Raw genomic sequence first — 27,959 nt, 5'->3', positions numbered from 1 at the left:
AGATGAGAGGGAAGACGTTGTCTGGAGAGGAGGTGGATCCAAGGTACCAGCTGGGGGCATTTATTCTGTCAGACCTGCCTTTTAGAAAGGTTATTAAATGGAAAAATCAGAAAATACAGAGAAGCAAAGGCAAAGAAATGAAATCAAGTGTAATTTATCCCCACTATTCAAATTCTGTAGTCATTTACTTGTTTTTTTTCTACAGGTATATATACAAACATAAGTTGTTTTTCTTAAACGCAAAATGAGATCCCTTTGTATACACTACTTTTCAATTTTCTTTCTTTTTACTTTTGAATTTTCTTTGTTCTATTTTTATAAGCATCAGTAAAACCCTTCTAAAGCATCATTTTGATAGGTATAAAGCATTATGCTATATTAATACATCATAATATACTGACCTTTAAAAGTATAGTTGCTTTTGCATTTTCAGTATTATAAATAATGCTGTGATGACACCTTGAAGATGCTCTTAATTATTTCCTTAGGCTAAATTCCTAGAAGTGGAGGTTCTGGCTCATATTGAATATGAATTTTAAAAGGCCTGCCTCTTGGCACCCATGCTATTGTTCGTCAAAACCAGGATTTTCAAACTTTGCCAAATCATGGTTCATAAAGATTGGATTATTGATTTAACTTGCATTTCTTTGAGGTTGAATGATGCTTTATGAATTTAATTGGCCATTTATCCTTACTTTTTATAAGCTAAATGTTCGTGCCCTTTGCCTAATGTCCTATTGGCATGTTTCTCTTCCTTTATAAATCCCAGTACATCTGTAAAATATTGCTCATGGCATGATGTCAAGTATAAATGAAATGATAGCAACCTGCTTTAGGTTACCTCTCATTTCTCTCTCTAGCCTGGAAATCACATGAAGCTGTGGGTAGAGATTCACCTGATAGTCCTGGAAACCCCTCTCAGCCCAAGAACCATGAGTAACCAGACACTAGTAACAGAATTTATCCTGCAGGGCTTTTCAGAGCACCCAGAATACCACATGCTCTTATTCAGCTGTTTCCTCTCCCTCTACTCTGTGGCTCTCATCGGTAATATCCTCATCATTTTGGCCATCACCTTCAACTCTGGGCTTCATATCCCCATGTACTTTTTTCTGTTCAACTTGGCTACTATGGATATTATCTGCACCTCTTCCATCATGCCCAAAGCCCTGGAGGGTCTGGTGTCAAAGGACAGCTCCATCTCTTACAGGGGCTGCATGGCCCAGCTCTATTTCCTCATATGGTCTGCATCCTCTGAGCTGCTGCTCCTCACGGTCATGGCCTATGACCGGTACACAGCCATCTGCCATCCTCTATATTACAGCACCACAATGAACAAGGCATTCTGCTGTAAGCTGGCTCTAGGTGTATGGGCGCTCTGTGCCTTCAATGCGGCCATTCACACTGGGCTGATGCTACGGTTAAATTTTTGTGGCCCCAATGTCATTACCCATTTTTTCTGTGAGGCCCCTCCTCTGCTGCTTCTCTCCTGTAGCTCCACCTATGTGAACAGCATTATGATTGTCCTGGCTGATGCGTTTTATGGCATATTGAACTTCCTGATGACCATCGTGTCATACGGCTTTATCATCTCTAGCATCCTCAAGATGCGGACTGCAGAGGGGAAGAAGAAAGCCTTTTCCACTTGCTCCTCCCACCTCATTGTGGTGTGCATGTATTATACTGCTGTCTTCTATGCCTACATAAGCCCAGTCTCCAGCTATAGTGCAGAGAAGAGCAAGTTGGCTGGCGTACTGTATACTATGTTGAGCCCTACGCTCAACCCCCTCATCTATACTTTGAGAAACAAGGAGGTCAAGGCAGCCCTCGGGAAGCTTTTCACCTTCTCCAGAAATTAATTTCTGTCTTCTGAAGCTTTTGGTGGAGACTACATGTTGAAGTCCACAGTGGTTTCAGAGACTCTCCAATGAATAAGGATTTGGAAATTACCACTAATGACTCAGTGTGGTTACTAATAGATTCTCTAATGACTTGAAGAGCCATTATTGTTATTCATCTTGCTTTCTTGTAATCTTGTAATTTTTATATTTTCTACATTTTAAAATGATTTTCAGCTGTAGTTTCCTTCTAAGTGTAATGCGGAAAGTAAACAGCCCAGAGGTGCTGTCAAGACTGAACAAGAGACCTGAAGACAATACTATCAAGTGCTAAGTGTAAGATATTGTTGTGGTCAGTGATTGCTGAGGGCAGGAGCAGTCCATTAGTCTGGATATCACAGCCCCTCACCCCTGCCTGCCTCAGGGTGATGTTTGTGGTGGCTAGTTGGAAAGGGTAGGTGAGGGTTAAGATGCTTGAACCACAGAGGAAGAGGCTGCAGGGATGGCAGTGGATTCAGCTAAGACGCAGTGAGAAGCAGCACTGAGATGGGTAAATGAAAAGCCATTCTGGTGGCTTCTGATGTAGAGTGGATCCTGTTTATCTCAGGGAGCCTCAGGCTCATGAGTGAGACCAGCTCTGCTCAGGAAAGGCCAAATGGAGTTCCTGATAGATAGATCATCCACATTTCCTTAGTGGATTCTCTCCCAGATTCCTAAAGTCTATCATATTTCAGGCCCCAAACTTTTGTTCCTGCTCTTCAAATGCAAGCAGTACATTTTAGTTTTCAGATTACTTTTCTTCCCTCTTCAGTCGAGCCGTGTGTCAGGTTCTGTCCCTCTGAGCACTATGTGAGTAACTGGTCCTTCTCTCTGTGACCTCTATGTCCAGGTGAAGCATCCCTCCCTGCCAGAGTACTGTCTTGCTTGGAGTTTGTCTTCTCTAGGACATTCCTTTCTCTAGAAAATCTCTAGATGCCATCCTTGCCTTCAACGACTTGATACCTGACCCCTTTTTTGGTGGCTCCTTTTTACAGGAACAAATTTGCTTTTCTTAGCTGAGACAGAGATGCAGCTCTTGCTTCTTGGAAATTTTGTCTTAAAATTAGTCCTTGTGATTTAGTGTAGACAAACTCATAATGCCACAGGCATTCAGCAGGCAGCATTTTCTATGACGGGCTGATATGACTTCACATTATCAATTGTTTGACGAACCACAGAAGGGAACTGTGAAACTTCAAATTTGCCCATTTCTCTGCTTTTTGTCTTTGATAATGTCTATCAGTCAAGGGAGACTCACCCTTTCTTCAGATGTTTCTCTAACCATAAGCCCTTACCCTTTTAGCCTCTCTGACTCAAGTAGATCTCCTGTATGTGTTCCACCAGATTAGTCCAGCAGCACCAACAGCCATATGATAAGGGGTCTGGATTATGGCGATAAGTTATAGGCCTGTGGTATATCCAGTTCCTCCTCCATGAAGGCTGTTTTATGAACTGAAGTCTTGGTCACATTCCTGACTTCTGGCTCCAGACAATGGAGTGTTTTATATTGGCTTTCTTGTGTTTTATATTGGCTTTCCTTTTTTTTTTTTCAGTTTAGGATTGACCATTGGGTACCACTATACCAGAGTTTGTCAGTTTGACCTTGTTGATCATGGCAGGAACCATCCTGTACATCATAGTAAATTTAGCAGCATCCTTGGCCTCTACCAACTAGATGTCAATAGAACCATTCCAGATAAGAATATCTCTAGACATTGTCAGATCTACTTGGAGGTGAGGAGAGAGCAAAATCTCCTCTGGGTGAGAACCAGTGAGCTCCAACCAACCAGTCTCTCTCACTTTTGGGATTTGTAGTCACTGGTGTGCTACTTCCACCACTGCTACTGCCTCTAGCCAAGGTAGCTTCTGTGTGTCAGGTCTGAGACTAAGTACTGTCACAATTTATCTTTGGTTTTCCAGCAACACTGTAAGAGGCTAGGCGATACACCCGAGTCCTACAACAAGTGGAAGGTGGAGATGGGATTTCAGCTACAGCTCCATGAATCCAGAGCATGTGCTCTTATCCACCAAAACATATTAAAGCCTGTCATGGACTCCACCTTCTGCTACTGTCCACAGTTGGGACAAGGGACTTTGTTAAGAAGCAGCAAACCTGCTGTAGCTCCTGTCTGGCCAGTGGGTTTGGAAGAGCAATCTTTTTGAAAGTGTTTTGAAATGGAGCAACTGGCCTCATCAGAGGACACAGATTTAGATCCTAATAACTTTTTTTTCAGGCATACTGAATTGGTGCAGTGATGTCTACCACTTAACAGAGATGAGAGACCTGAGCCCTTTCCCCAGATGTGATTTCTTAGAGGCCTGTTTGGCAGGGGCAGGCATTTATTCCAGAAAAAGGGATTCATAAGATTATAGAAACCCTATCACATTTGATTTCCCATTTCATGGAACAGATTCTTATTTTATCTTTTTAAATTTAATCTAAGATCCTCCTCTCTCTTAGGAGTTTGGAGGGGTTACTTTCATCAGGGACAAGCAAAAGGTATTTGGCCCACCTCATCTGGGAGCTACAGAGCCCCGAGGTAGGGCTAGTCCTTTGTTTTCCACAACCCACTGGAGTGAGCTCAGTAGCCTCCTTAGATCCATCAGCTAGGCACCATATTTTTGTCATACTATGTTGCCAGCTCAGCTGGAGAGTACACCTGGCATTATCTTAGAAAAACACGAGATGAAGAGGGGGTCTGTGCTTTTGAGGACATTGTTTTCCTTACATTGGCTTCATGTCAGATTTGAGGACCAAGTCATAATTAGTTCTTGCTTTGTCTTTTTTTTGAGGGGTGGGTAAGCAAGCCTCAGGTCTTCAGTGGGCTAGGATTTCCCTTACATCTGTGTCTGAATCTATTGGTAGTATGATGCTGAGTTGATCTACTGTCATTTGCTCCCACATGTTGCCTTTTCCACCTTCAACACTTGTACTCCTGTACAGGCCATGGTAGACTTGTACAGGTTATGATATGCTTCTGAGAAGAATGAGACCCATCAGAATACTTCCTTTTTCTGGATTAGAATGAATTATGGTGATTGGGTAGCCCCATAAATGTGTGCTTTCTAAAACAAAACTGTCATCCACGTTTCCTGTATTGGACAGTGGAAAAAGTCAGAGACTGAATTATAATTCGTTCTCCACAAAGATTCCTTGAGATGCTAATTAATCTACACAGCATAACTTTTGTGTGGATCTACATGCCAGGAAACACAACCACATTCTTCCGCTTCCCTCTGTGCTGGGATAGCTGCTTGAGCTAGTCTAGATGGGGAGGTCTTGAGTTGCTTGGGCAATAGCTGGCTCATTATTAACCTACTATCTCTCAGCGTGAACCCCAGCTCTGGAACTCTGAGCCAGGGGTTCTGCAAACCATGTTTCACCTTTGCAGAGGGATTTCTGTTAGTGTCTGCCCAGAGGGAGTCCTAGAGAAAGACTGAGCTGCTAGAGGCAGAAGGGACTTGTTCTTCTCCACTTGTTTCCTGTTTTTGTCAGCATTGCTGTAATGCTCTTTCTTAACTCTGCAGCAGTGATAGGGCCCAGGGGCAGCAGCTGGCTTCAGCTTTCACACTTGCAGGAGTACTGTTATTAGCCCCACAGAAACTGTCCTGTGGTGACAAGTTTTGCCTGCTTAGAAGTTTGAATCCCAGCTCAGCAGGAGTTCTCTCCTTCAAGATCCTGAGGAAGCAGCACTCTCTGAGGAGTGCCTATTCCTCAGGGGCCTGAGTCCTAGCTCCATAGAATCTCTTCACACTGCAGGAAGACCAGGGCTATCCAGGAAACACACCCCCAATTAGAGATCTCTGACCTAGCTCAGTGGAATTCCTTCTCTAGGCTTCTCAGTTACAACAGCCTTAATCTCTGTCTTGGTTCCTCCAGTCCTAGGAGATGAAGCTTTCTTCTGCACTTGCTGTCTCTGTATCACCTCAGTGTTTGATTCATGCCCTTTTGGTCCACCAAAACTTGTTTAACCAGTTCCTACATTAAATCTTCTCTGTAAGGTTGTGTGATACTGTTTCTGTTTCCCAACTTGGACATTGATGGAGGCTTCCATTCAATGGATGTTTGCTTTAATGATGTTTCTGCTGCTGTTCCTACGGTCTCCAGCAGGAATGATTCAGGCTATGATAGATCTAAGCCATACTCCATTAATTTCTGTCTCAGACATTTGGCAGTTGATCAAGAGCCAGAGCCTATCCTGCCCCAGGGGCCAGAAGACCATAATTCTGATTTTCTTTACATTTCTGATGACCTTAGGTGATATTTATGATAAGAGTTAAGAATTTTTTCAGGCTTCCTCTTACAGATTTCAGGATCTTTTTAAAAAGAGGTCAACATGTTCCTCATTGCACTACTGAGCTGGAGACAAATCTCTCTGAATGCTCTAGAGGAATTTCTCCCGACCTCATTCATACTTTCAGAGATTTTATTTTTTTTCTTTGTTCTTGGGTGGAGTGTTCTATAATTGTTGGTTAGAACCTGATAGTTGATGGTGTTGAGTTCTTCTACATCTTAATGATTTTTTTGGCTACTTGTTTTATTAATTGTTGAGAGAGGGATGGTGAAATATCCAAATATAATTGTTGACTATCTCTTTTGCCTTTCAGTTTTACCAGTTTTTACTTTACATATTTTGCAGGTCTCTTGTTTGGTGCAATATCTAGGATTGCTGTATCTTCTTGGTGGATTGATGCTCTCATCATTGTGTAATATCCCTCTCTGATTTTGGTAATTTTTATTACTCTGAAGTCTACTTAGTCTAATATTAATATAGTCACTCCTGCCTTCATTTGATAATATTTGCATGAAAATCTTTTCCCATTCACTTACTTTCAAACAGCCTCTATTATTATATTCAAAATGAGTGTTTATAGACATCATATAGTTGGGTTATGATTTTCATTTATTTTATCAATATTTCTTTTTTTATTTTAAGATTTATTTATTTATTTGACAGATAGAGATCATAAGTAGGCAGAGAGGCAGGCAGAGAGAGAGGTGGAAGCAAGTTCCCTTCTGAGCAGAGAGCTTGATGTGGGGCTCGATCCCAGGACTCTGGGATCATGACCCGAGCTGAAGGCAGAGGCTTTAACCCACTGAGCCACCCAGGTGCACCTCAGTATTTCTTTTAATTGGTGTAGCTAGACCATTCACATTTTGATGTCTTAGGGGTTAAGTCCACCAGTTTACATTTTGTTTTCTGTTTGTTTTTCATTTCCATATTTTCTTTTTCCTGCCTTCATATGGGTTACTGGAACATTTTATAATAATTCAATTTTGATTGATCATAATGCTTTTAAGTGCATGTATTTGCTCAGCAGTTTTAGTGGTTGTTCTGGATATCATTTCCTTTAAGTTCAGAGAACTCCTGTTCATTCTTTTAGGATAGGTGTGCTGGTGAGAAATTCTTACTTTTCCTTCATATGAGAGTGTCTTTATTTCCCCTTAATTCCTGAAGGATATTTTCACTGGATGTAGCATTCTATATATTGGCAATACTTTTCTTTCAGCACTTGAAAAAATATTGTGCTACTTCTTTCTGGCCCCCATGGTTTCTGATGAGAAATTTACTGTCATTTGAATTGTTATTTCCCACGGGGAATATATTGTTTCTCTCTTGCTGCTTTTAAATTTTTTCTTTCTCTTCAATTACCAGAAGTTTGAATATGATGTGTCTTGATGTGGATTTCTTTGGATTTATACTATTTAGAATTTATTCAGCTCCTTGGATTTGTAAGTTATATTGTTTGCCAAATTTGAGAAATTTTTAGCCTTTGTTTCTTCCAAATCCTTTTTCAGCCCTACTCTTTTTCTTTTCTTTTTCAGACTCTAGTGACACAAATGTTAGATCTTTTGCTATAGTTCCACAGATCCATGAGGCTGTATCTGTATTTTTTTTCCAATTTGTTTTCTTTTTGTTGTTCATTTGGGTAATTTCTGTTATTCTTTCTTCAGTTCATTGATTTTTTCCTTTATCTCCTGCATTCTGCTGTTGACCCAATCCACTGAATTAAAAAAAAATTATTTATGATATTTTTCAGTTCCAAAATTTCCATTTAGTTCCTCTTTATGCTTTTTATTTCTTAGCTGAAAATTTCTGTTTTTAAATTTGTTTCAAGCATGCTTGTAATTGGGCATTGAATTGTTTTGTGATGGCTACTTCAAACTCTGTCAAATAATTGTAATATCTCTGGCATCTTGATGTTGGTGTCCATTGATTGTCTTTTTTTTCATTCAAGTTGAACTCTTCCTTGTTCTTGGTGTGAAAGGTTATTATCAACTGAAACTTGGGCATTTAGCTCTTGTTTAAACTTGGTGTTTTGTCTGGTGTTCTTTGACACTTCTCTGGGAGATTAAGGGAGAACTTTACTTTATTACCACTGGTGGGGCTCTAATTCCCCGACTTGAGCTTTCAACTCCACCTTGGTAGCATTATGAAGTTGGGACTTTATAAAATCTGGTAGGGTTATATGCAGTCCATCTTTGAAGACTTTTATGGAGGACTATAGACATTTGGGAGTCCATATTACTGTATTTGCATATATAATGAAAGGGTAGGTATGATTTTTGTATTATAATTTTCTGTTTCTAACAATGCCCAATTAGTAGCCTCCGGGGACCCTAGAGGGACACTGATCTCTAACTAGCTATGTTCTATATTCTTTTTTTTTAACATTTTAATTTTTTATTTGTTTCTTATATTTTTAGAAACATATAATGTATTTTTATCCCCAGGGGTACAGGTCTGTGAATCGCCAGGTTTACACACTTCACAGCACTCACCATAGCAATTACCCTCCCCAATGTCCATAACCTCCCTCCCCCTCTCCCAACCCCACCTCCCCCCAGCAACCCCCAGTTTGTTTTGTGAGATTAAGAATCATTTATGGTTTGTCTCCCTCCCAATCCCATCTTGTTTCATTTATTCTTCTCCTATCCCCCTAACCCCCCATGTTGCATCTCCATGTCATCATATCAGGGAGATCATATGATAGTTGTCTTTCTCCGATTGACTTATTTCACTAAGCATGATACCCTCTAGTTCCATCCACGTCATCGCAAATGGCAAGATTTCATTTCATTTGATGGCTGCATAGTATTCCATTGTGTATATATACCACATCTTCTTTATCCATTCATCTGTTGATGGACATCTAGGTTCTTTCCATAGTTTGGCTATTGTAGACATTGCTGCTATAAACATTCGGGTGCACGTGCCCCTTCGGATCACTATGTTTGTATCTTTAGGGTAAATACCCAGTAGTGCAATTGCTGGGTCACAGGGTAGCTCTATTTTCAACATTTTGAGGAACCTCCATACAGTTTTCCAGGGTAGTTGCACCAGCTTGCATTCCCACCAACAGTGTAGGAGAGTTCCCCTTTCTCGGCATCCTCACCAGCATCTGTCATTTCCTGACTTGTTTATTTTAGCCATTCTGACTGGTGTGAGGTGATATCTCATTGTGGTTTTGATTTGTATTTCCCTGATGCCGAGTGACGTGGAGCACTTTTTCATGTGTCTGTTGGCCATCTGGATGTCTTCTTTGCAGAAGTGTCTGTTCATGTCCTCTGCCCATTTCTTGATTGGATTGTTTGTTCTTTGGTGTTGAGTTTGCTAAGTTCCTTATCGATTTTGGATACTAGCCCTTTATCTGATATGTCGTTTGCAAATATCTTCTCCCATTCTGTCAGTTGTCTTTTGGTTTTGTTAACTGTTTCCTTTGCTGTGCAAAAGCTTTTGATCTTGATGAAATCCCAACAGTTCATTTTTGCCCTTGCTTCCCTTTCCTTTGGCGATGTTCCTAGGAAGATGTTGCTGCAGCTGAGGTCGAAGAGGTTGCTGCCTGTGTTCTCCTCAAGGATTTTGATGGATTCCTTTCTCACATTGAGGTCCTTCATCCATTTGGAGTCTATTTTTGTGTGTGGTATAAGGAAGTGGTCCAATTTCATTTTTCTGCATGTGGCTGTCCAATTTTCCCAGCACCATTTATTGAAGAGGCTGTCTTTTTTCCAGTGGACATTCTTTCCTGCTTTGTTGAAGATGAGTTGACCATAGAGTTGAGGGTCTATTTCTGGGCTCTCTATTCTGTTCCACTGATCGATGTGTCTGTTTTTGTGCCAGTAGCATGCTGTCTTGATGATGACAGCTTTGTAATAGAGCTTGAAGTCCGGAATTGTGATGCCACCAACGTTGGCTTTCTTTTTCAATATTCCTTTGGCTATTCGAGGTCTTTTCTGGTTCCATATAAATTTTAGGACTATTTGTTCCATTTCTTTGAAAAAAAATGAATGGTATTTTGATAGGGGTTGCATTAAATGTGTAGATTGCTTTAGGTAGCATAGACATTTTCACAATATTTATTCTTCCAATCCAGGAGCATGGAACATTTTTCCATTTCTTTGTGTCTTCCTCAATTTCTTTAATGAGTATTTTATAGTTTTCTTAGTGTAGATTCTTTGTCTCTTCGGTTAGGTTTATTCCTAGGTATCTTGCAGCTTTGGGTGCAATTGTAAAAGGGATTGACTCCTTAATTTCTCTTTCTTCTGTCTTGTTGTTGGTGTACAGAAATGCAACTGATTTCTGTGCATTGATTTTATATCCTGACACTTTACTGAATTCCTGTACAAGTTCTAGGAGTTTTGGAGTGGAGTGTTTTGGCTTTTCCACATATAGTATCAGATCATCTGCAAGGAGTGATAGTTTGACTTCTTCTCTGCCGATTTGGATGCCTTTAATTTCTTTTTGTTGTCTGATTGCTGAGGCTAGGACTTCTAGTACTATGTTGAATAGCAGTGGCAATAATGGACATCCCTGCCGTATTCCTGACCTTAACAGGAAAGCTTTCAGTTTTTCTCCATTGAGAATGATATTTGCAGTGGGTTTTTCATAGATAGCTTTGATAATATTGAGGTATGCGCCCTCTATGCCTACACGTTGAAGAGTTTTGATCAGGAAGGGATGCTATACTTTGTCAAATGCTTTTTCAGCATCTATTGAGAGTATCATATGATTCCTGTTCTTTCTTTTGTTAATGTGTTGTATCACATTGATTGATTTGTGGATGTTGAACCAACCTTGCAGCCCTGGAATAAATCCCACTTGATCGTGGTGAATAATCCTTTTAATGTACTGTTGAATCTTATTGGCTAGTATTTTGGTGAGAATTTTTGCATCTGTGTTCATCAAGGATATTGGTCTGTAGTTCTCTTTTTTGGTGGGATCCTTGTCTGGTTTTGGGATCAAGGTGATGCTGGCCTCATAAAATGAGTTTGGAAGTTTTCCTTCCATTTCTATTTTTTGGAATTGTTTCAGGAGAATAGGAATTAGTTCTTTAAATGTTTGGTAGAATTCCCCTGGGAAGCCATCTGGCCCTGGGCTTTTGTTTGTTTGGAGATTTTTGATGACTGTTTCAATCTCCTAACTGGTTATGGGCCTGTTCAGGTTTTCTATTTCTTCCAATTTCAGTTCTGGTAGTTTATATGTCTCTAGGAATGCATCCATTTCTTCCAGATTGTCAAATTTGTTGGCATAGAGTTGCTCCTGGTATGTTCTTATAATTGTCTGTATTTCTTTGGTGTTAGTTGTGATCTCTCCTCTTTCATTCATGATTTTATTTATTTGGGTCCTTTCTCTTTTCTTTTTGATAAATCTGGTGAGGGGTTTATCAATCTTATTCTTTCAAAGAACCAGCTCCTAGTTTCATTGTTTTTTTCTATTGTCTTTTTGGTTTCTATTTCATTGATTTATGCTCTGATCTTTATGATTTCTCTTCTCCTGCTGGGTTTAGGGTTTCTTTCTTGTTCTTTCTGCAGCTCCTTTAGGTGTAGGGTTAGTTTGTGTACTTGAGACCTTTCTTGTTTCTTGAGAAAGGCTTGTACCACTATATATTTACCTCTCAGGACTGCCTTTGCTGTGTCCCACAGATTTTAAACTGTTGTGTTTTCATTATCATTTTTTTCCATGAATTTTTTCAATTCTTCTTTAATTTCCTGGTTGACCTTTTCATTCTTTAGAAGGATGCTGTTTAGTCTCCATGTATTTGGGTTCATTCCAGCTTTCTTCTTGTGATTGAGTTCTAGCTTCAGAGTGTTGTGGTCTGAAAATATGCAGGGAATGATCCTCATCTTTTGATACTGGTTGAGACCTGATTTGTGACCCAAGATGTGATCTATTCTGGAGAAGGTTCCGTGCACTAGAGAAGAATGTGTATTCTGTTGCTTTGGGATGAAATGTTCTGAATATATCTGTGATGTCCATCTGGTCCAGTGTGTCATTTAAGGCCTTTATTTCCTAGTTGATCTTTTGCTTGAATCATCTGTCCATTTCAGTGAGGGGAGTGTTAAAGTCCCCTACTATTATTGTATTATTATTGATGTGTTTCTTTGATTTTGTTATTAATTGGTTGATATAGTTGGCTGCTCCCACGTTAGGGGCATAGATATTGAAAATTGTGAGATCTTCTTGTTGGACAGGCCCTTTGAGTAGGATATAGTGTCCTTCCTCATCTCTTATTATAGTCTTTGGCTTAAAATTGCTATTTTCTATATTCTAATGAGGTCTTGTGTGTCAGGGGTTTGCCTAGTTGTCCTGGTGGATCCTGAGTGGTGTCAAGATAGTCCAATACTAAGAATATGATGGGAAAAATTAATTTCACTTTTATCTCAACTTCCAATGACATGTGTATTCTCTTCAACCTAGAGAAGTCAGGAAGTAGAAATACATTTTACCTGCCCTGGAATGTATTTAAGAAGAATACTATTAGAAGGGACCGGTTTGAGAGAGGAGGTTAATGTCTTCCAACATGCCCTGGAGCATTTGCCAACAAGCAGGGTTGTGGCTGGTGAGGCTAATGTAGGAGCAGAATGGGAGTTTGGGGAACCTAGAGCCTGTGTGGAAAGTATAAAAGTTTTTTGGAATTCCAGGTTAACTTACTCTCAGATTCCAGTAGAGCACTAGGGACTATATATATGTGCTCTCCTTTCTTTTCCAGGATTTCATCAGGCCAGATTGCCATGGAACATCCACTTCCATTTACCCAATTTTGGAAAGTTCTGATTTCATATGAAGAAGAATGCTTAGACACATAATACACATTTTAAACCTTTCTCTAGGACAAATTAGAGGCATTTCAAATGCAAGTGTGCTCTCTCTCTCTCTTTCTCACACACACACACACACACACACATTTTTAAAAATATATTTTATTTATTTATTTGGTAGAGAGAGAGCTCACGAGTAGGCAGAGAGGTGGGCAGAGAGAGAGGGAGAAACAGGCTCCTCACTGAGCAGAGAGCCTGATGCAGGGCTCGATCCCAGGACCCTGAGATCATGACCCGAGCCAAAGGCAGAGGCTTAAACCACTGAGCCACCCAGGTACCCCCACACACTCATTTAGTGCCTAGATCAATATTTTGATTTTTTGAAGGAGTGAAAGAGAGGGAGACTGAGTGTGAGCTACATTTGGATGAGTATATGGCTGTAGTGTGATTGGATTATTTTGCTGTTTGTTTATTGTGAATTGAAGCAGAGTCTGTTCCTCTTCAAGCTGATTTAACATACTCAGAAGAGTGAGGCTTGAAAAAAGTCACCCAGCCAGTTTAGAGATCTGAGATGAACACTAGTTGACCAGAGTGACAAAGGCTCACATAGAGAAGTTTGTGGATTTAAACCATAACAAAGAATATTTTATTTAAGTGGACAATATAAGAGAGAAGGAACCAGTAAATAATTGCTTGGGCACCTGGGTGGCTCAGTTGTTAAGAGTCTGTCTTCAGTTCAGGTCATGATTCCAGGGTCCTGGGATCGAGTTCCTTATTGGGCTCCCTGCTCCTTGGGTAGCCTGCTTCTCCCTCTCCCACTCCCCCTGCTTGTGTTCCCTCTCTTGCTGTCTCTCTCTCTGTCAAAGAAATAAATAAAATCTTAAAAAAAGAAAAAAGAATTTCCAGAGTCAAGGCATGCAATTTCTCTTTCTATCATCAGGTTAGTATCCCCTAAATATATGGACGGAAAGAGTCAGAAGATAGAGATTCTCCCTTAGAGGGACCACTTAACACAGCAGGAAGGGAAAACTCTCCTCTCTTACTGACTAGTCTCAAGCTCCATACGAAAATGGCCTGAAGTGTGTCTCCAACAATATAATTAGCATCGGTTTGCTATTATAGTGCTTTCTCACTTTAGAGTGCAGCACCTGGAGCCAAAGGAAATTTTCCTACAGGTGATGTTATGACTTCAAATATGGATGACAAATCCTAAGGATATCTTTGGGGAATATTTTTTTGTGGAATGATATACTCATGACAATAAGTTTTTTTTTTAAAGTCTATAATTTTTCCTTTACAATATTTACCACGTGAATGCATGATATGAATGGTATCTATCACTAATGATCAGATATATAACTAAAAGAATTTTTTTTTCTGTTTCTCAATAGACTATAGAAGAATGACTAACACTGTTAAAATTACATTATTCTTTATGAAAACTTAGAGCCACATACACAGTTCCTTTTTTGTAACTTAACATAAATGCATTCATAGATAAAAATTTGCTTTTATTTAAGTGCAACAATTAGACATAAAATATAATGCTTAAAGTAGTAGAAAAATCCAGTCACCATGATTACACTACTATTTTATTTTGTGCATTCTGAAAAAAAGTTTTTTGTGTGACCATAGTAATATACATTTAAAAAACAGACTTCACAAGTGAAGTATATTTCAAAGATAAAGACAGAGTTCACAAGTGAAGTATATTTCAGAGATAAATTCATTCCATAACTGGAAGCCTGTACCTGCTATATATCTCACCTCTTCTTTATCCATTCTTCAGTCAATGGACATCTTTCCAAAGAAGATTCTATGTTATCTTTATCTTTGTTCCTCAGCATGAAACATGTAATTTTTCCTTCTGGCTGCTTTTAAGATGTTCTGTTTATCACAAGTTTGGGACAATTTATTATGTGCCTTGTTGTAGATTTTTTCATTTTCTTAATGTTTGGGTTTTACTGAGATTTTTGGCTCTTGTTTTCATAAAATTTAGAAAATTTTGGCCATCATTTCCTTGAATCTTTTTTTGTCATCCCCCTTCACACATAAACTTCTCCTTCAGAAATTTAATTATATGCATATTGGAATACCTAAAGTTGTCCCATACTTCACTGATGCTCTTTTTGATTTTAGGTGGATTACTTTGTGTTTAAGTTTCTATATCTTCAAATTTGCTAATCTTTCATCTGCAATGTCTATTTATCAGAGATAAATATACAATGATAAAGCAATGAAGTAATCAAGGAGACATAATTCTGTATGTATATGCACACAATGATAGAGCTTAAAGTCCATAAAAGAAAACTTGGAAGAAGTAAAAGGAGAAGTAAAAAAAATCCACGATTATAGAGGTTTAAACACATGATTTACATAATTAATACAGGAAAAAGAGAAAAAAGAGAAAAAGAGAAAAAAATCAGTAAGTGTAGAGGATTTGCAGGAATATCAATTAAGTGGACTTAATTCATAATTTTGGATATTGTACATTAATTGTACATATAATTGTACATTATTACATTTAGTACCTGAAGAATACACATTATTTTCATGTGCACATGGAAGTTGCACTACTAGGTATTTACCCAAAGGATACAAGAATACTGATCTGAAGGGACACATTCACCCTGATGATTATGGCAGCATTATCAGCAATAGTCAAGTTATGGAGAGATCCAAATGTCCATCAAATGACAAATAGATAAAGAAGATGTGGTATACACACACACACACATACACACAGAATGGAATATTACTCGGCCATGAAGAAGAATGATACTTCTTCTTCTTCTTTTTTTTTTAATTTGCAATGTCATGTCATTTTGGACTCGGAATGTCATTTGCAATGACATGGATGGAGCTAGAGTATGTGATGCTAAGCAAAATAAGTCAATCTGAGAAAAACAATTACCATACGCTTTCACTTGTATGTGGAATGTAAGAAACAGAGCAGATGAACATGAGGGAAAGGAAAAAAAGAGAGGCAAAACATAAGAGAGACTTCACTACAGAGAACAAAATGAGGATTGCTGGAGGGGAGGTGGATGGAGGATGTGATAAATGGGTGATGGATATTAAGGAGGGCACTTGTGATAAAAACTGGGTGTTATATGTAAGTGAAGAATCACCATTCTCCTAAAACTAGTATTACACTATATGTTAACTAATTGAATTTAAATAAAAGGTTGAAACTACAAAAATAAATTTCAAGATATATTTTATGCCGGGTTATAAAATAAATCTCAAAACATGTTAAAGGGGTGGAGGAGTCAAGATGGTGGAGAAGTAGCAGGCTGAGATGACATCAGGTAGCAGGAGATCAGCTAGATAGTTTATCAAACCATTCTGAACATCTACAATTCCTACAGGAGATCGAAGAGAAGAAGAGCAGCAATTCTAGAAACAGAAAATTGACCACTTTCTGAAAGATAGGACCTGTGGAGACATGAATCCAAAGTGATGGGAAGATAGACCGTGGGGGGAGGGGCCAGCTCTCGGCAAGTGGGGGAGCAACGGAGCACAAAATCAGAACTTTTCAAAGTCTGCTCCACTGAGAGACATCGCTCCAGAGGCTAAGCCGGGGACAGTGTGGTCTCAGGTCCCATGGGGTCACAGAAGGATCGGGGGTGTCTGAGTGTCACAGAGCTCGCAGGTATTAGAACAGGGAAGCTGAGATAGAACCAAGGAGTGAGCTCTCAACTCAGGGTAATTTAAACTGTGCTGTGTGGCACAGTCAGGCCACTGCTCTGTGATCAGAGACCCCACAAGATCTGGGGAGACCCCCCTGGAAGAGCACAGGGATCTGCTGGGTTTGGAGACTCCATGCAGGGCTGTGTGCCAGAGACAGAGATGCTTGGTCACAGGCTGGATGAACTTGGAGCGCAGCGAGAGGCCAGGAAGATGGGAGTGACTGAGCACTTTTCTCCAAGGGCACACTGAGGAGATGGGGCCCCAAGCTCTCCGCTCCTCCAGGCCAGAGATTGGGAGGCCGCCATTTTCATTCACATCCTCCAGGGCTCTACAGAAAGCATTTATGCAGCAAAAGCTCCCCAAAGTGAACCCGAGTGGATTACTTAACCCGGCCCATGATAAGGGCGGTGCAATTCGTCCTCAGGCAAAGACGGTTGAGAATCACTACAACAGGCACCTCCCCCAGAGGATCAGCAAGAAATCCAGCCAAGACCAAGTTCACTTACCAAGGAGAACAGCAGAATTCCAGAGAAGGAGAAACCAAAGCATGGAATTCATGGCTTTCTCCCAATGATTCTTTAGTCTTGCAAAGTTAATTAATTCTTTTTAAATTTTATTTTTTCTTATGTTAAATATTTTAAAAACTTTTACTCTTTCCTCTTTTAACATTTTTAAACTAGCTTATCTTAACAATATCACTATAAAAAATCTTTTTTGAACCTTTATTATTATCTAATTTTACTTTTTGTATACACATAGGGTTTTTCTTTAAAAATTTGGGATACTACTTCTAATAGATCAAAATATATGCTAAATCTAGCACAGGGCTTTGTTCTAGTCTCCAGCCTGAGCAAATTACCTCCACTTTCTTTTTTTTCATTCTCCCAACCAACTTACCAACTCATTTTTTAGAAATTAAAAAAAATTTTTTTCACCTTTATAGGCATATTCCATCCCTTCATTGTGTTTACCCTTATATATGTTTTTCATTCTTCAAAATTTTGGGAGGTAGTTTATTCTAAGAGACCAAAATACTCCCAAAATTAAGTGGGTGACTCTGTTCTATTCACCATCTAATATATATATTTTCTTTTTAAATTTTCTCTTCATTTTTTTCTTTTTTAATTTTTTTTTCTTTTTACCCCCTTCCTTCCCCCACAATTTGGGGTCTCCTGATTTGGTTAAAGCACATTTTCCTGGGGTCTTTGCCACCCTTTGAGTTTTTATTTGCTCCTTCATATATTCTTTTGCTTTTTAAAAAGATTTTATTTATTTATTGTCAGAGAGAGTGAGCACAGGCAGGCAGAGTGGCAGGCAGAGGCAGAGGGAGAAGCAGGCTCCCTGCTGATCAAGGAGCCTGATGTGAGACTCGATCCCAGGATGCTGGGATCATGACCTGACCCTAAGGCAGCTGCTTAACCAATTGAGCCACCCAGGTGTCCTATGCTCCTTCATATATTCTTATCTGGATAAAATGACAAGGCAGAAAACCTTACCACAAAAAAAGAAAAAAAAAAAGGAACAAGAGGCAGTACTAAAGGCTAGGGACCTAATCAATACAGACATTGGTATTATGTCGATCTAGAGTCCGGAATGAAGATTCTCAAGGTGCTAGTTGGGCTCAAAAAGGCATGGAAGATATTAGAGAAACCCTGTCTGGAAAAATATAAGCCCTTTCTGGAGAAATAAAGGAACTAAAATCTAACCAAGCTGAAATCAAGAGAGCTACTAATGAGGTGCAATAAAAATGGAGGCTCTTACTGCTAGGATAAATGAGGCAGAAGAAAAAATTAGTGATATATAAGACCAAATGACAGAGAATAAAGAAGCTGAGCAAAAGAGAGACAAACAAATACTGGACCATGAGGGGAGAATTCGAGAGATAAGTGATACCATAAGATGAAACAACATTAGAATAGTTAGGATTCCAGAAGAAGAAGAAAGAGAGAGGGGAGCAGGAGGTATATTGGAGCGAATTATTGTAGAGAATTTCCCTAATATGGCAAAGGGAACAAGCATCAAAATCCAGGAGGTGCAGAGAACCCACCTCAAAATCAATAAGAACAGGTCCATACCCCGTCATCCAATAGTAAAATTTACAAGTCTTAGCAACAAAGAGAAAATCCTGAAAGCAGCCCGGAAAAAGAAGTCTGTAACATACAAAGGTAAAAATATTAGATGGGCAGCAGACTTATCCACAGAGACCTGGCAGGCCAGAAAGAACTGGCATGATATATTCAGAGCACTAAATGAGAAAACATGTAGCCAAGAATACTATATCCAGCTAGACTATCATTGAAAATAAAAGGAGAGATAAAAAGCTTCCAGGACAAACAAAAACTAAAAGAGATTGTAAACACCAAACCAGTTCTACAGGAAATATTGAAAGGGGTCCTCTAAGCAAAGAGAGACCCTAAAAGTAGTAGGCCAGAAAGGAACAGAGACAATATACAGTAACAGTCACCTTACAGGCAATACAATGGCACTAAATTCATATCTCTCAATAGTTACCCTGAATGTTAATGGGCTCAATGCCCCCAATCAAAAGACACAGGGTATCAGAATGGATAAAAAAACAAAATCCATCAATATGCTGTCTATAAGAAACTCATTTTAGACCCAAAGACACCTCCAGATTTAAAGTGAGGGGGTGGAAAAAAATTTATCATGCTATTGGACATCAAAAGAAAGCTGGTGTGGCAATCCTTATATCAAATCAATTAGATTTTAAGCCAAAGCCTATAATAAAAGATGAGGAAGGACACTATATCATACTCAAAGGGTCTGTCCAACAAGAAGATCTCACAATTTTAAATATATATGCCCCTAACACAGGAGCATCCAACTACATAAACCAATTAATATCAAAACCAAAGAAACACATCGGCAATAATACAATAATAATAGAGTACTTTAACAGTCCCCTCACTGAAATAGACAGGTCATCCAAGTAAAAGATCAACAAGGAAATGAATACCTTAAATGACACACTGGATCAGATGGACATCACAGATCTATTCAGAACATTCCATCCCAGTGCTACAGAATACACATTCGTCTCTAGTGCACATGGAACATTCTCCAGAATAGATCACATCCTGGGTCACAAATCAGGTCTCAATTGATACCAAAAAATTAGGAACATTCCCTGCATATTTTCAGACCACAGTGCTTTGAAACTAGAACCCATCCACAAGAGGAGGGTTGGAAAGAACTCAAATACATGGAGGCTAAAGAACATCTCACTAAAGTATGAATGGGTCAACCAGGAAATTGAAGAAGAATTTTAACAATTCATGGAAACAAATGAAAATGAAAACACAATGGTTCAAAATCTGTGGAACACAGCAAAGGCAGTCCTGAGAGGAAAATATATAGTGATACAAGCCTTTCTCAAGAAACAAGTAAGGTCTCAAATACACAACCTAAACCTTACACCCAAAGGAGCTGGAGAAAGAACAGCAAAGAAGACCTAAACCTAGCAGGAGGAGAGAAATAATAAAGATCCGAGCAGAAATCAATGAAATTGAAACAAACAAAAAAACTCAATAGAACAAATCAATGAAACTAGGAGTTGGTTCTTTGAAAGAATTACTAAGACTGATAAACCCCTGGCCAGACTTACCAAAAAGAAAAGAGAAAGGACCCAAATAAATAAAATCACAAATGAAAGAGGAAAGATCACAACCAACACCAAAGAAATACAAACAATTATAAGAAAATATAATGAGCAACTATACGCCAGCAAATTTGACAATCTGGAAGAAATGGATGCATTCTTAGGGACATATAAACTACCACAACTGAAATTGGAAGAAATAGAAAACCTGAACAGACTCATAACTTGTAAGGAGATTGAAGCAGTCATCAAAAATCTCACAACAAAAAGAGCCCAGGACCGGACGGCCTCCCAGGGGAATTCTACCAAACATTTAAAGAAGAATGAATTCTTCTTTAACTCCTGAAACTGTTCTCCTGAAAATGTTCCAAGAAATAGAAATGGAAGGAAAACTTCCAAACTCATTTTATGAGGCCAGCATCACATTGATCACAAAACCCAACAAGAATCCCATCAAAAAAGAGAATTACAGACCAATGTCCTCCCCCCCCCCACTTTTTAAATAATTTCCTTTGAGAGTAACAGTATTCATTGTTTCTGCACCACACCCTGTGCTCCATGCAAAACGTGCCTTCCCTATTACCCACTACCTGGTTCCCCAACTTCCCAACTCCCACACCTTCAAAACCCTCAGGTTGTTTTTCAGAGTCCCTAGTCTCTCATGGTTCATCTCCCCTTCCAATTTCCCTCAACTCCCTTCTCCTCTCCATCTCCCCATGTCCTCCATGTTCTTTGTTATGCTGCACAAAGAAGTGAGACCATATGATACTTGACTCTCTCTGCTTGACTTATTTCACTCAGCATGATCTCTTCCAGTCCCATCCGTGTTGCTACAATAGTTGGGTATTCATCCTTTCTGATGGAGGCATAATACTCTACCGTGCATATGGACCACATCTTCCTTCTCCATTCATCCGTTGAAGGGCATCTTGATTCTTTCCACAGTTTGGCGCCCGTGACCATTGCTGCTATAAACATTAGGGTACAGATGGCTCTTCTTTTCACTACATCTGTATCTTTGGGGTAAATACCCAGTAGTGCAATTGCAGGGTCATAGGGAAGCTCTATTTTTAATTTCTTGAGGAATCTCCACACTGTTCTCCAAAGTGGCTGCACCAACTTGCATTCCCACCAACAGTGTAAGAGAGTTTCCCCTTTCTCCACATGCTCTCCAACACATGTTGTTTCCTGTCTTGCTAATTTTGGCCATTCTAACTGATGTCAGGTGATATCTCAATGTGGTTTTAATTTGAATCTCCCTGATGAACAGTGATGATGAACATTTGTTCATGTGTCTGATAGCCATTTGTATGTCTTCATTGGAGAAGTGTCTGTTCATATCCTCTGCCCATTTTTTGATATGATTATCTGTTTTGTGTGTGTTGAGGTGTTCTTTATAGATCTGGATATCAACCTGGATATCAACCTGGATATCAACCTTTTTGTCTGTACTGTCATTTGCAAATATCTTCTCCCATTCCGTGGGTTACCTTTTTGTTTTGGTGACTGTTTCCTTTGCTGTGCAGAAGCTTTTGATCTTGATGAAGTCCCAAAAGTTCATTTTCGCTTTTGTTTCCTTTGCCTTTGGAGACATATCTTGAAAGACGTTGCTGTGGCTGATATGGAAGAGGTTACTGCCTATGTTCACCTCTAGGATTCTGATGGATTCCTGTCTCACATTGACGTCTTTTATCCATTTTGAGTTTATCTTTGTGTATGGTGTAAGAGAATGGTCGAGTTTCATTCTTCTACATATAGCTGTCCAGTTTTCCCAGCACCATTTATTGAAGAGACTTTTTTCCGCTGTATATCTTTTCCTCTTTTGTCGAAGATTTTTTGACCATAGAGTTGAGGGTCCATATCTGGGCTCTCCACTCTGTTCCACTGGTCTATGTGTCTGTTTTTATGCCAGTACCACGCTTTCTTGGTGATCATAGCTTTGTAGTAAAGCTTGAAATCAGGTAAGGTGATGCCGCCAGTTTTGTTTTTGTTTTTCAACATTTCCTTAGCTATAAACATTCGGGTACACGTGCCCCTTCGGATCACTATGTTTGTATCTTTAGGGTAAATACCCAGTAGTGCAATTGCTGGGTCATAGGGTAGTTCTATTTTCAACATTTTGAGGAACCTCCATGCTGTTTTCCAGAGTGGTTGGACCAGCTTGCATTCCCACCAACAGTGGAGGAGGGTTCCCCTTTCTCCACATGCTCTCCAGCATCTGTCATTTCCTGACTTGTTAATTTTAGCCATTCTGACTGGTGTGAGGTGATATCTCGTTGTGGTTTTGATTTGTATTTCCCTGATGCCGAGTGACGTGGAGCACTTTTTCATGTGTCTGTTGGCCATCTGGATGTCTTCTTTGCAGAAATGTCTGTTCATGTCCTCTGCCCATTTCTTGATTGGATTGTTTGTTCTTTGGGTGTTGAGTTTGCTAAGTTCCTTATAGATTTTGGATACTAGCCCTTTATCTGATATGTCGTTTGCAAATATCTTCTCCCATTCTGTCAGCTGTCTTTTGGTTTTGTTAACTGTTTCCTTTGCTGTGCAAAAGCTTTTGATCTTGATGAAATCCCAATAGTTCATTTTTGCCCTTGCTTCCCTTGCCTTTGCCGTTGTTCCTAGGAAGATGTTGCTGCAGCTGAGGTCGAAGAGGTTGCTGCCTGCATTCTCCTCAAGGATTTTGATGGATTCCTTTCTCACATTGAGGTCCTTCATCCATTTGGAGTCTATTTTCGTGTGTGGTGTAAGGAAGTGGTCCAATTTCATTTTTCTGCATGTGGCTGTCCAATTTTCCCAGCACCATTTATTGAAGAGGCTGTCTTTTTTCCATTGGACATTCTTTCCTGCTTTGTCGAAGATGAGTTGGCCATAGAGTTGAGGGTCGATTTCTGGGCTCTCTATTCTGTTCCACTGATCGATGTGTCTGTTTTTGTGCCAGTAGCATGCTGTCTTGATGATGACAGCTTTGTAATAGAGCTTGAAGTCCGGAATTGTGATGCCACCAACTTTGGCTTTGTTCTTCAATATTCCTTAGCAATTCGGGGTCCCTTCTGATTCCATACAAATTTTAGGATTATTTGCTCCAGCTCTTTGAAAAATACCGGTGGAATTTTGATTGGAATGGCATTAAAAGTATTGATTGCTCTAGGCAGTATAGACATTTTAACAATGTTTATTCTTCCAGTCCAAGAGCATGGAAAGGTCTTCCATCTTTTTGTGTCTTCTGCAATTTCTTTCATGAGTATTCTGTAGTTCCTCGAGTACAAAACCTTTATCTCTTTGGTTAGGTTTATTCCCAGGTATCTTATGGTTCTTGGTGCTATAGTAAATGGAATCGATTCTCTAATTTCCCTTTCTGTATTTTCATTGTTAGTGTATAAGAAAGCCACTGATTTCTGTACATTGACTTTGTATCCTGCCACGTTACTGAATTGCTGTATGAGTTCTAGTAGTTTGGGGGTGGAGTCTTTGGGGTTTTCCATATAAAGAATCATATCATCTGCAAAGAGAGAGAGTTTGACTTCTTCCTTGCCAATTTGGATACCTTTTATTTCTCTTTGTTGTCTGATTGCTGTTGCTAGGACTACTAATACTATGTTGAACAAGAGTGGTGAGAGTGGTCATCCTTGTTGTGTTCCTGGTCTCAACGGGAAGGCTGTGAGCTTTTTCCCATTGAGGATCATATTTGCTGTGGGTCTTTCATAGATAGATTTTATGAAGTTCAGGAATGTTCCCTCTATCCCTATTCTTTGAACCATTTTCATCATGAACGGATGCTGGATTTTGTCAAATGCTTTTCTGCATCAATTGAGAGGACCATGTGATTCTTCTCTCTTCTCTTATTGATTTGTTCTATCACATTGATTGATTTGCGAATGTTGAACCATCCTTGTAACCCAGGGATGAATCCCACCTGGTCATGGTGGATAATCTTTTTAATGGTCTGCTGGATCCTGTTTGTTAGGATCTTGTTGAGAATCTTAGCATTCATATTCATCAGTGATATTGGTCTGAAATTCTCCTTTTTGGTAGGGTCTTTGCCTGGTTTGGGGATCAGGGTAATGCTGGCTTCATAAAAAGAGTCTGGAAGTTTTCCTTCTGCTTCAATTTTTTGAAACAGCTTCAGGAGAATTGGTGTTATTTCTTCTTTGAAAGTTTGGTAGAATTACCCAGGCAGGGAATCCATCAGGTCCTGGGCTCTTGTTTTTTGGGAGGTTTTTGATCACTGCTTCAATCTCATTACTAGATATCGGTCTATTCAGGTTGTCAATTTCTTCCTGGTTCAATTTTGGGAGTTTGTAGTTTTCCAGGAATGCATCCATTTCATCTAGGTTGCTTAGCTTATTGGCATATAACTGTTGGTAATAATTTCTGATGATTGTTTCTATTTCCTTGGTGTTAGTTGTGATCTCTCCCTTTTCATTCATAATTATATTAATTTGGGCTTTCTCTCTTTTCTTTTGGATTAGTGTGGCCAATGGTTTATTGATCTTATTGATTCTTTCAAAAAACCAGCTTCTGGGGCGCCTGGGTGACTCAGTGGGTTAAGCCGCTGCCTTCGGCTCGGGTCATGATCTCGGGGTCCTGGGATCGAGTCCCACATGGGGCTCTCTGCTCAGCAGGGAGCCTGCTCCCTCTCTCTCTCTCTCTCTGCCTGCCTCTCTATGTACTTGTGATCTGTCTCTGTCAAATAAATGTTTAAAAAAAAAACAGCTTCTGGTTTCATTGATACGTTCCACTGTATCTCTGGTTTCTACCTCATTGATCTATGCTCTAATCTTGATTATTTCCCTTCTTGCATGTGGAGTTGGTTTGATTTGTTGTTGATTCTCCAGTTCTTTAAGGTGTAGAGACAGCTGGTGTATTCTGAATTTTTCAATTTTTTTGAGGGAGGCTTGGATGGCTATGTATTTCCCCCTTAGAATCATCTTTGCTGTATCCCATAGGTTTTGGACCAAAGCTTCTTCATTCTCATTGGTTTCCATGAATTGTTTAAGTTCTTCTTTGATCTCCTGGTTGATCCAAGCATTCTTAAGCAAGGTAGTCTTTAGCTTCCAGGTGTTTGAGTTCATTCTGAACTTTTCCTTGTGATTGAATTCCAGTTTCAAAGCATTGTGACCTGAGAATATGCAGGGAATAATGTCAGTCTTTTGGTATCGGTTGAGTCCTGCTTTGTGACGAGTATGTGGTCTATTCTGGAGAAGGTTCTATGTGCAGTTGAGAAGAATGAGTATTCTGTTGTTTTAGGGTGGAATGTTCTGTATATGTCTATGAGGTCCATCTGGTCCAATATTTCATTCAATGCTCTTATTTCTTTATTGATTTTCTGCTTTGATGATCTGTCTTTTACTGAGAGAGGTGTGTTAAGATCTCCTACTATTAATGTATCCATATCAATATGACTCATTATCTTGATTAATAGTTTTCTTATGTAATTGGCTGCTCCCATATTGGGGGCATAGATATTTACAATTGTTAGATCATCTTGGTGGATAGTCCCTTTAAGAATTATGGAGGGTCCTTCTGTATCTCTGACTACAGTTTTTAGTTTAAAATCTAATTTACCTGATATGAGAATCACTACCCCGGCCTTCTTTTGAGGCCCATTGGTATGAAAGATTCTTCTCCATCCCTTCACTTTCAGTCTGGGTGTATCTTTAGGTTCAAAATAGGTCTCTTGTAGACAACGTGTGGATGGGTCCTGTCATTTTATCCAATCTGCAACCCTGTGTCACTTTATGGGCACATTTAGGCTATTCACATTGAGAGTGATTATTGATAGATAAGTTTTTATTGACATTGTGTTACCTTAAAATATGGAGCACTTCACGTATTTTCATGTCATCCTTGTGCAGGGGCCATGCTAATCTTCTCTGTATCATTCCAATTTTAGTACATGTGGTGCCGAAGTGAGCACCAGACCAATGTCCTTGATTAAAACAGGTGTGAAAATTCTCACCAAAATACTAGCCAATAGGATCCAACAGTACATTAAAAGGATCATTCACCACAACCAAGTGGGATTTATTCCAGGGCTGCAGGGTTGGTTCAACATCTGCAAATCAACCAATGTGATACAATACATTAATAAAAGAAAAAACAAGAACCATATGATACTCTCAATAGGTGCTGAAAAAGCATTTGACAAAGTACGCATCCTTTCCTGATCAAAACTCTTCAAAGTGTAGTGATAGAGGGTGCCTACATCAATATCATCAAAACCATCTATGAAAAACCCACCATGAATATCATTCTCAATGGAGAAAAACTGAGAGCTTTTCTGCTAAGATAAGGAATACAACAGGGATGTCCATTATCACCACTTCCTTTCAACATAGTACTAGAGGTCCTTGCCTCAGCAATCAGATAACAAAAAGAAATTAAAGGCATCCAAATTGTCAAAGAAGATGTCAAACTATCACTCTTTGCAGATGATATGGTACTATATGTGGAAAAACCCAAAAGACTCCATTCCAAATCTGCTAGAACTTGTACTGGAATTCAGTAAAGTGTCAGGACACAGAAATCAGTTGCATTTCTTTACACCAACAATAGGACAAAAGAAAGAGAAATTAAGGAGTCAATCCCATTTAGAATTGCACCCAAAACCATAAGATACCTAGGAATAAACCTAACCAAAGAGGCAAGGAATCTATACTCAGAAAACTATAAAGTACTCATGATAGAAATTGAGGAAGACACAAAGAAATGGAAAAATGTTCCATGCTCCTGGATTGGAAGAACAAATATTGTGAAAATGTCTATGCTCCCTAAAGCAATCTACACGTGTAATGCAATGCCTATCAATATCCCATACATTTTTTTCAAAGAAATGGAACAAATAATCCTAAAATTTATATGGAACCAGAAAAGACTTCAAATAGCTAGAGAATATTGAAGAAGAAAGCCAAAGTTGGTGGCATCACAATTCCGGACTTCAAGCTCTATTACAAACCTGTCATCATCAAGACAGTATGGTACTGGCACAAAAACAGACACATAGGTCAATGGAATGGAACAGAGAGCCCAGAAATAGACCCTCAACTCTATGGTCAACTAATCTTCAACAAAGCAGGAAAGAATGTCCAATGGAAAAATGACAGCCTCTTCAACAAATGGTGTTGGGATAATTGGGACAGCCACATGCAGAAAAATGAAATTGGACAATTTCCTAACACCACACATGAAAATAGACTCCAAATGGATGAAGGACCTCAATGTGAGAAAGGAATCCATCAAAATCCTTGAGGAGAACACAGGCAGCAACCTCTTCAACCTCAGCCGGAGTAACTTCTTTCTAGGACATCGCCAATGGCAAGGGAAGTAAGGGCAAAAATGAACTATTGGGACTTCATCAAGATCAAAACCTTTTGTACAGCAAAGGAAACAGTCAACAAAACCAAAAGACAACTGACAGAATGGGAGAAGATATTTGCAAATGACATATCAGATAAAGGGCTAGTATCCAAAATCTATAAAGAGCTTAGCATACTCAACACCCAAAGAACAAACAATCCAATCAAGAAATGGGCAGAGGACATGAACAGACATTTCTGCAAATGAAGACATCCAGATGGCCAACAGACACATGAAAAAGTGCTCTATATCACTCGGCATCAGGGAAATACAAATCAAAACCACAATGAGATATCACCTCACACCAGTCAGAATGGTTAAAATTAACAAGGCAGGAAATTACAGATGCTGGCAAGGATGCAGAGGAAGGGGA

General features: G+C 39.3%; 1 protein-coding gene and 1 non-coding gene across 2 annotated transcripts; one reads left to right on the top strand and one right to left on the bottom strand.

The window, feature by feature from the left end:
* Window positions 1–872: 872 nt before the first annotated feature.
* Window positions 873–1,859, top strand: LOC123936328 (olfactory receptor 13A1-like). The gene has a single exon (XM_045996945.1). It carries the CDS (start codon window positions 873–875, stop codon window positions 1,857–1,859), a length of 987 nt encoding a protein of 328 aa, XP_045852901.1.
* Window positions 1,860–26,040: 24,181 nt separating this feature from the next.
* Window positions 26,041–26,147, bottom strand: LOC123936332. The gene has a single exon (XR_006817224.1). It is a non-coding gene; the product is annotated as a U6 spliceosomal RNA (small nuclear RNA).
* Window positions 26,148–27,959: the final 1,812 nt, after the last annotated feature.

The sequence above is a fragment of the Meles meles genome, unplaced genomic scaffold (assembly GCF_922984935.1).
Source record: "Meles meles unplaced genomic scaffold, mMelMel3.1 paternal haplotype, whole genome shotgun sequence".
Classification (NCBI taxonomy): Eukaryota; Metazoa; Chordata; class Mammalia; order Carnivora; family Mustelidae; genus Meles; species Meles meles.
The sequence above is the reverse complement of the archived record's forward strand: the minus strand, read 5'-3'. Positions and strand labels throughout refer to the sequence as shown.

Bases quoted from the DNA above. Each gene is read 5' to 3' on its own strand.
- LOC123936328 (XM_045996945.1), top strand. From the start codon at position 873: ATGAAGCTGTGGGTAGAGATTCACCTGATAGTCCTGGAAACCCCTCTC.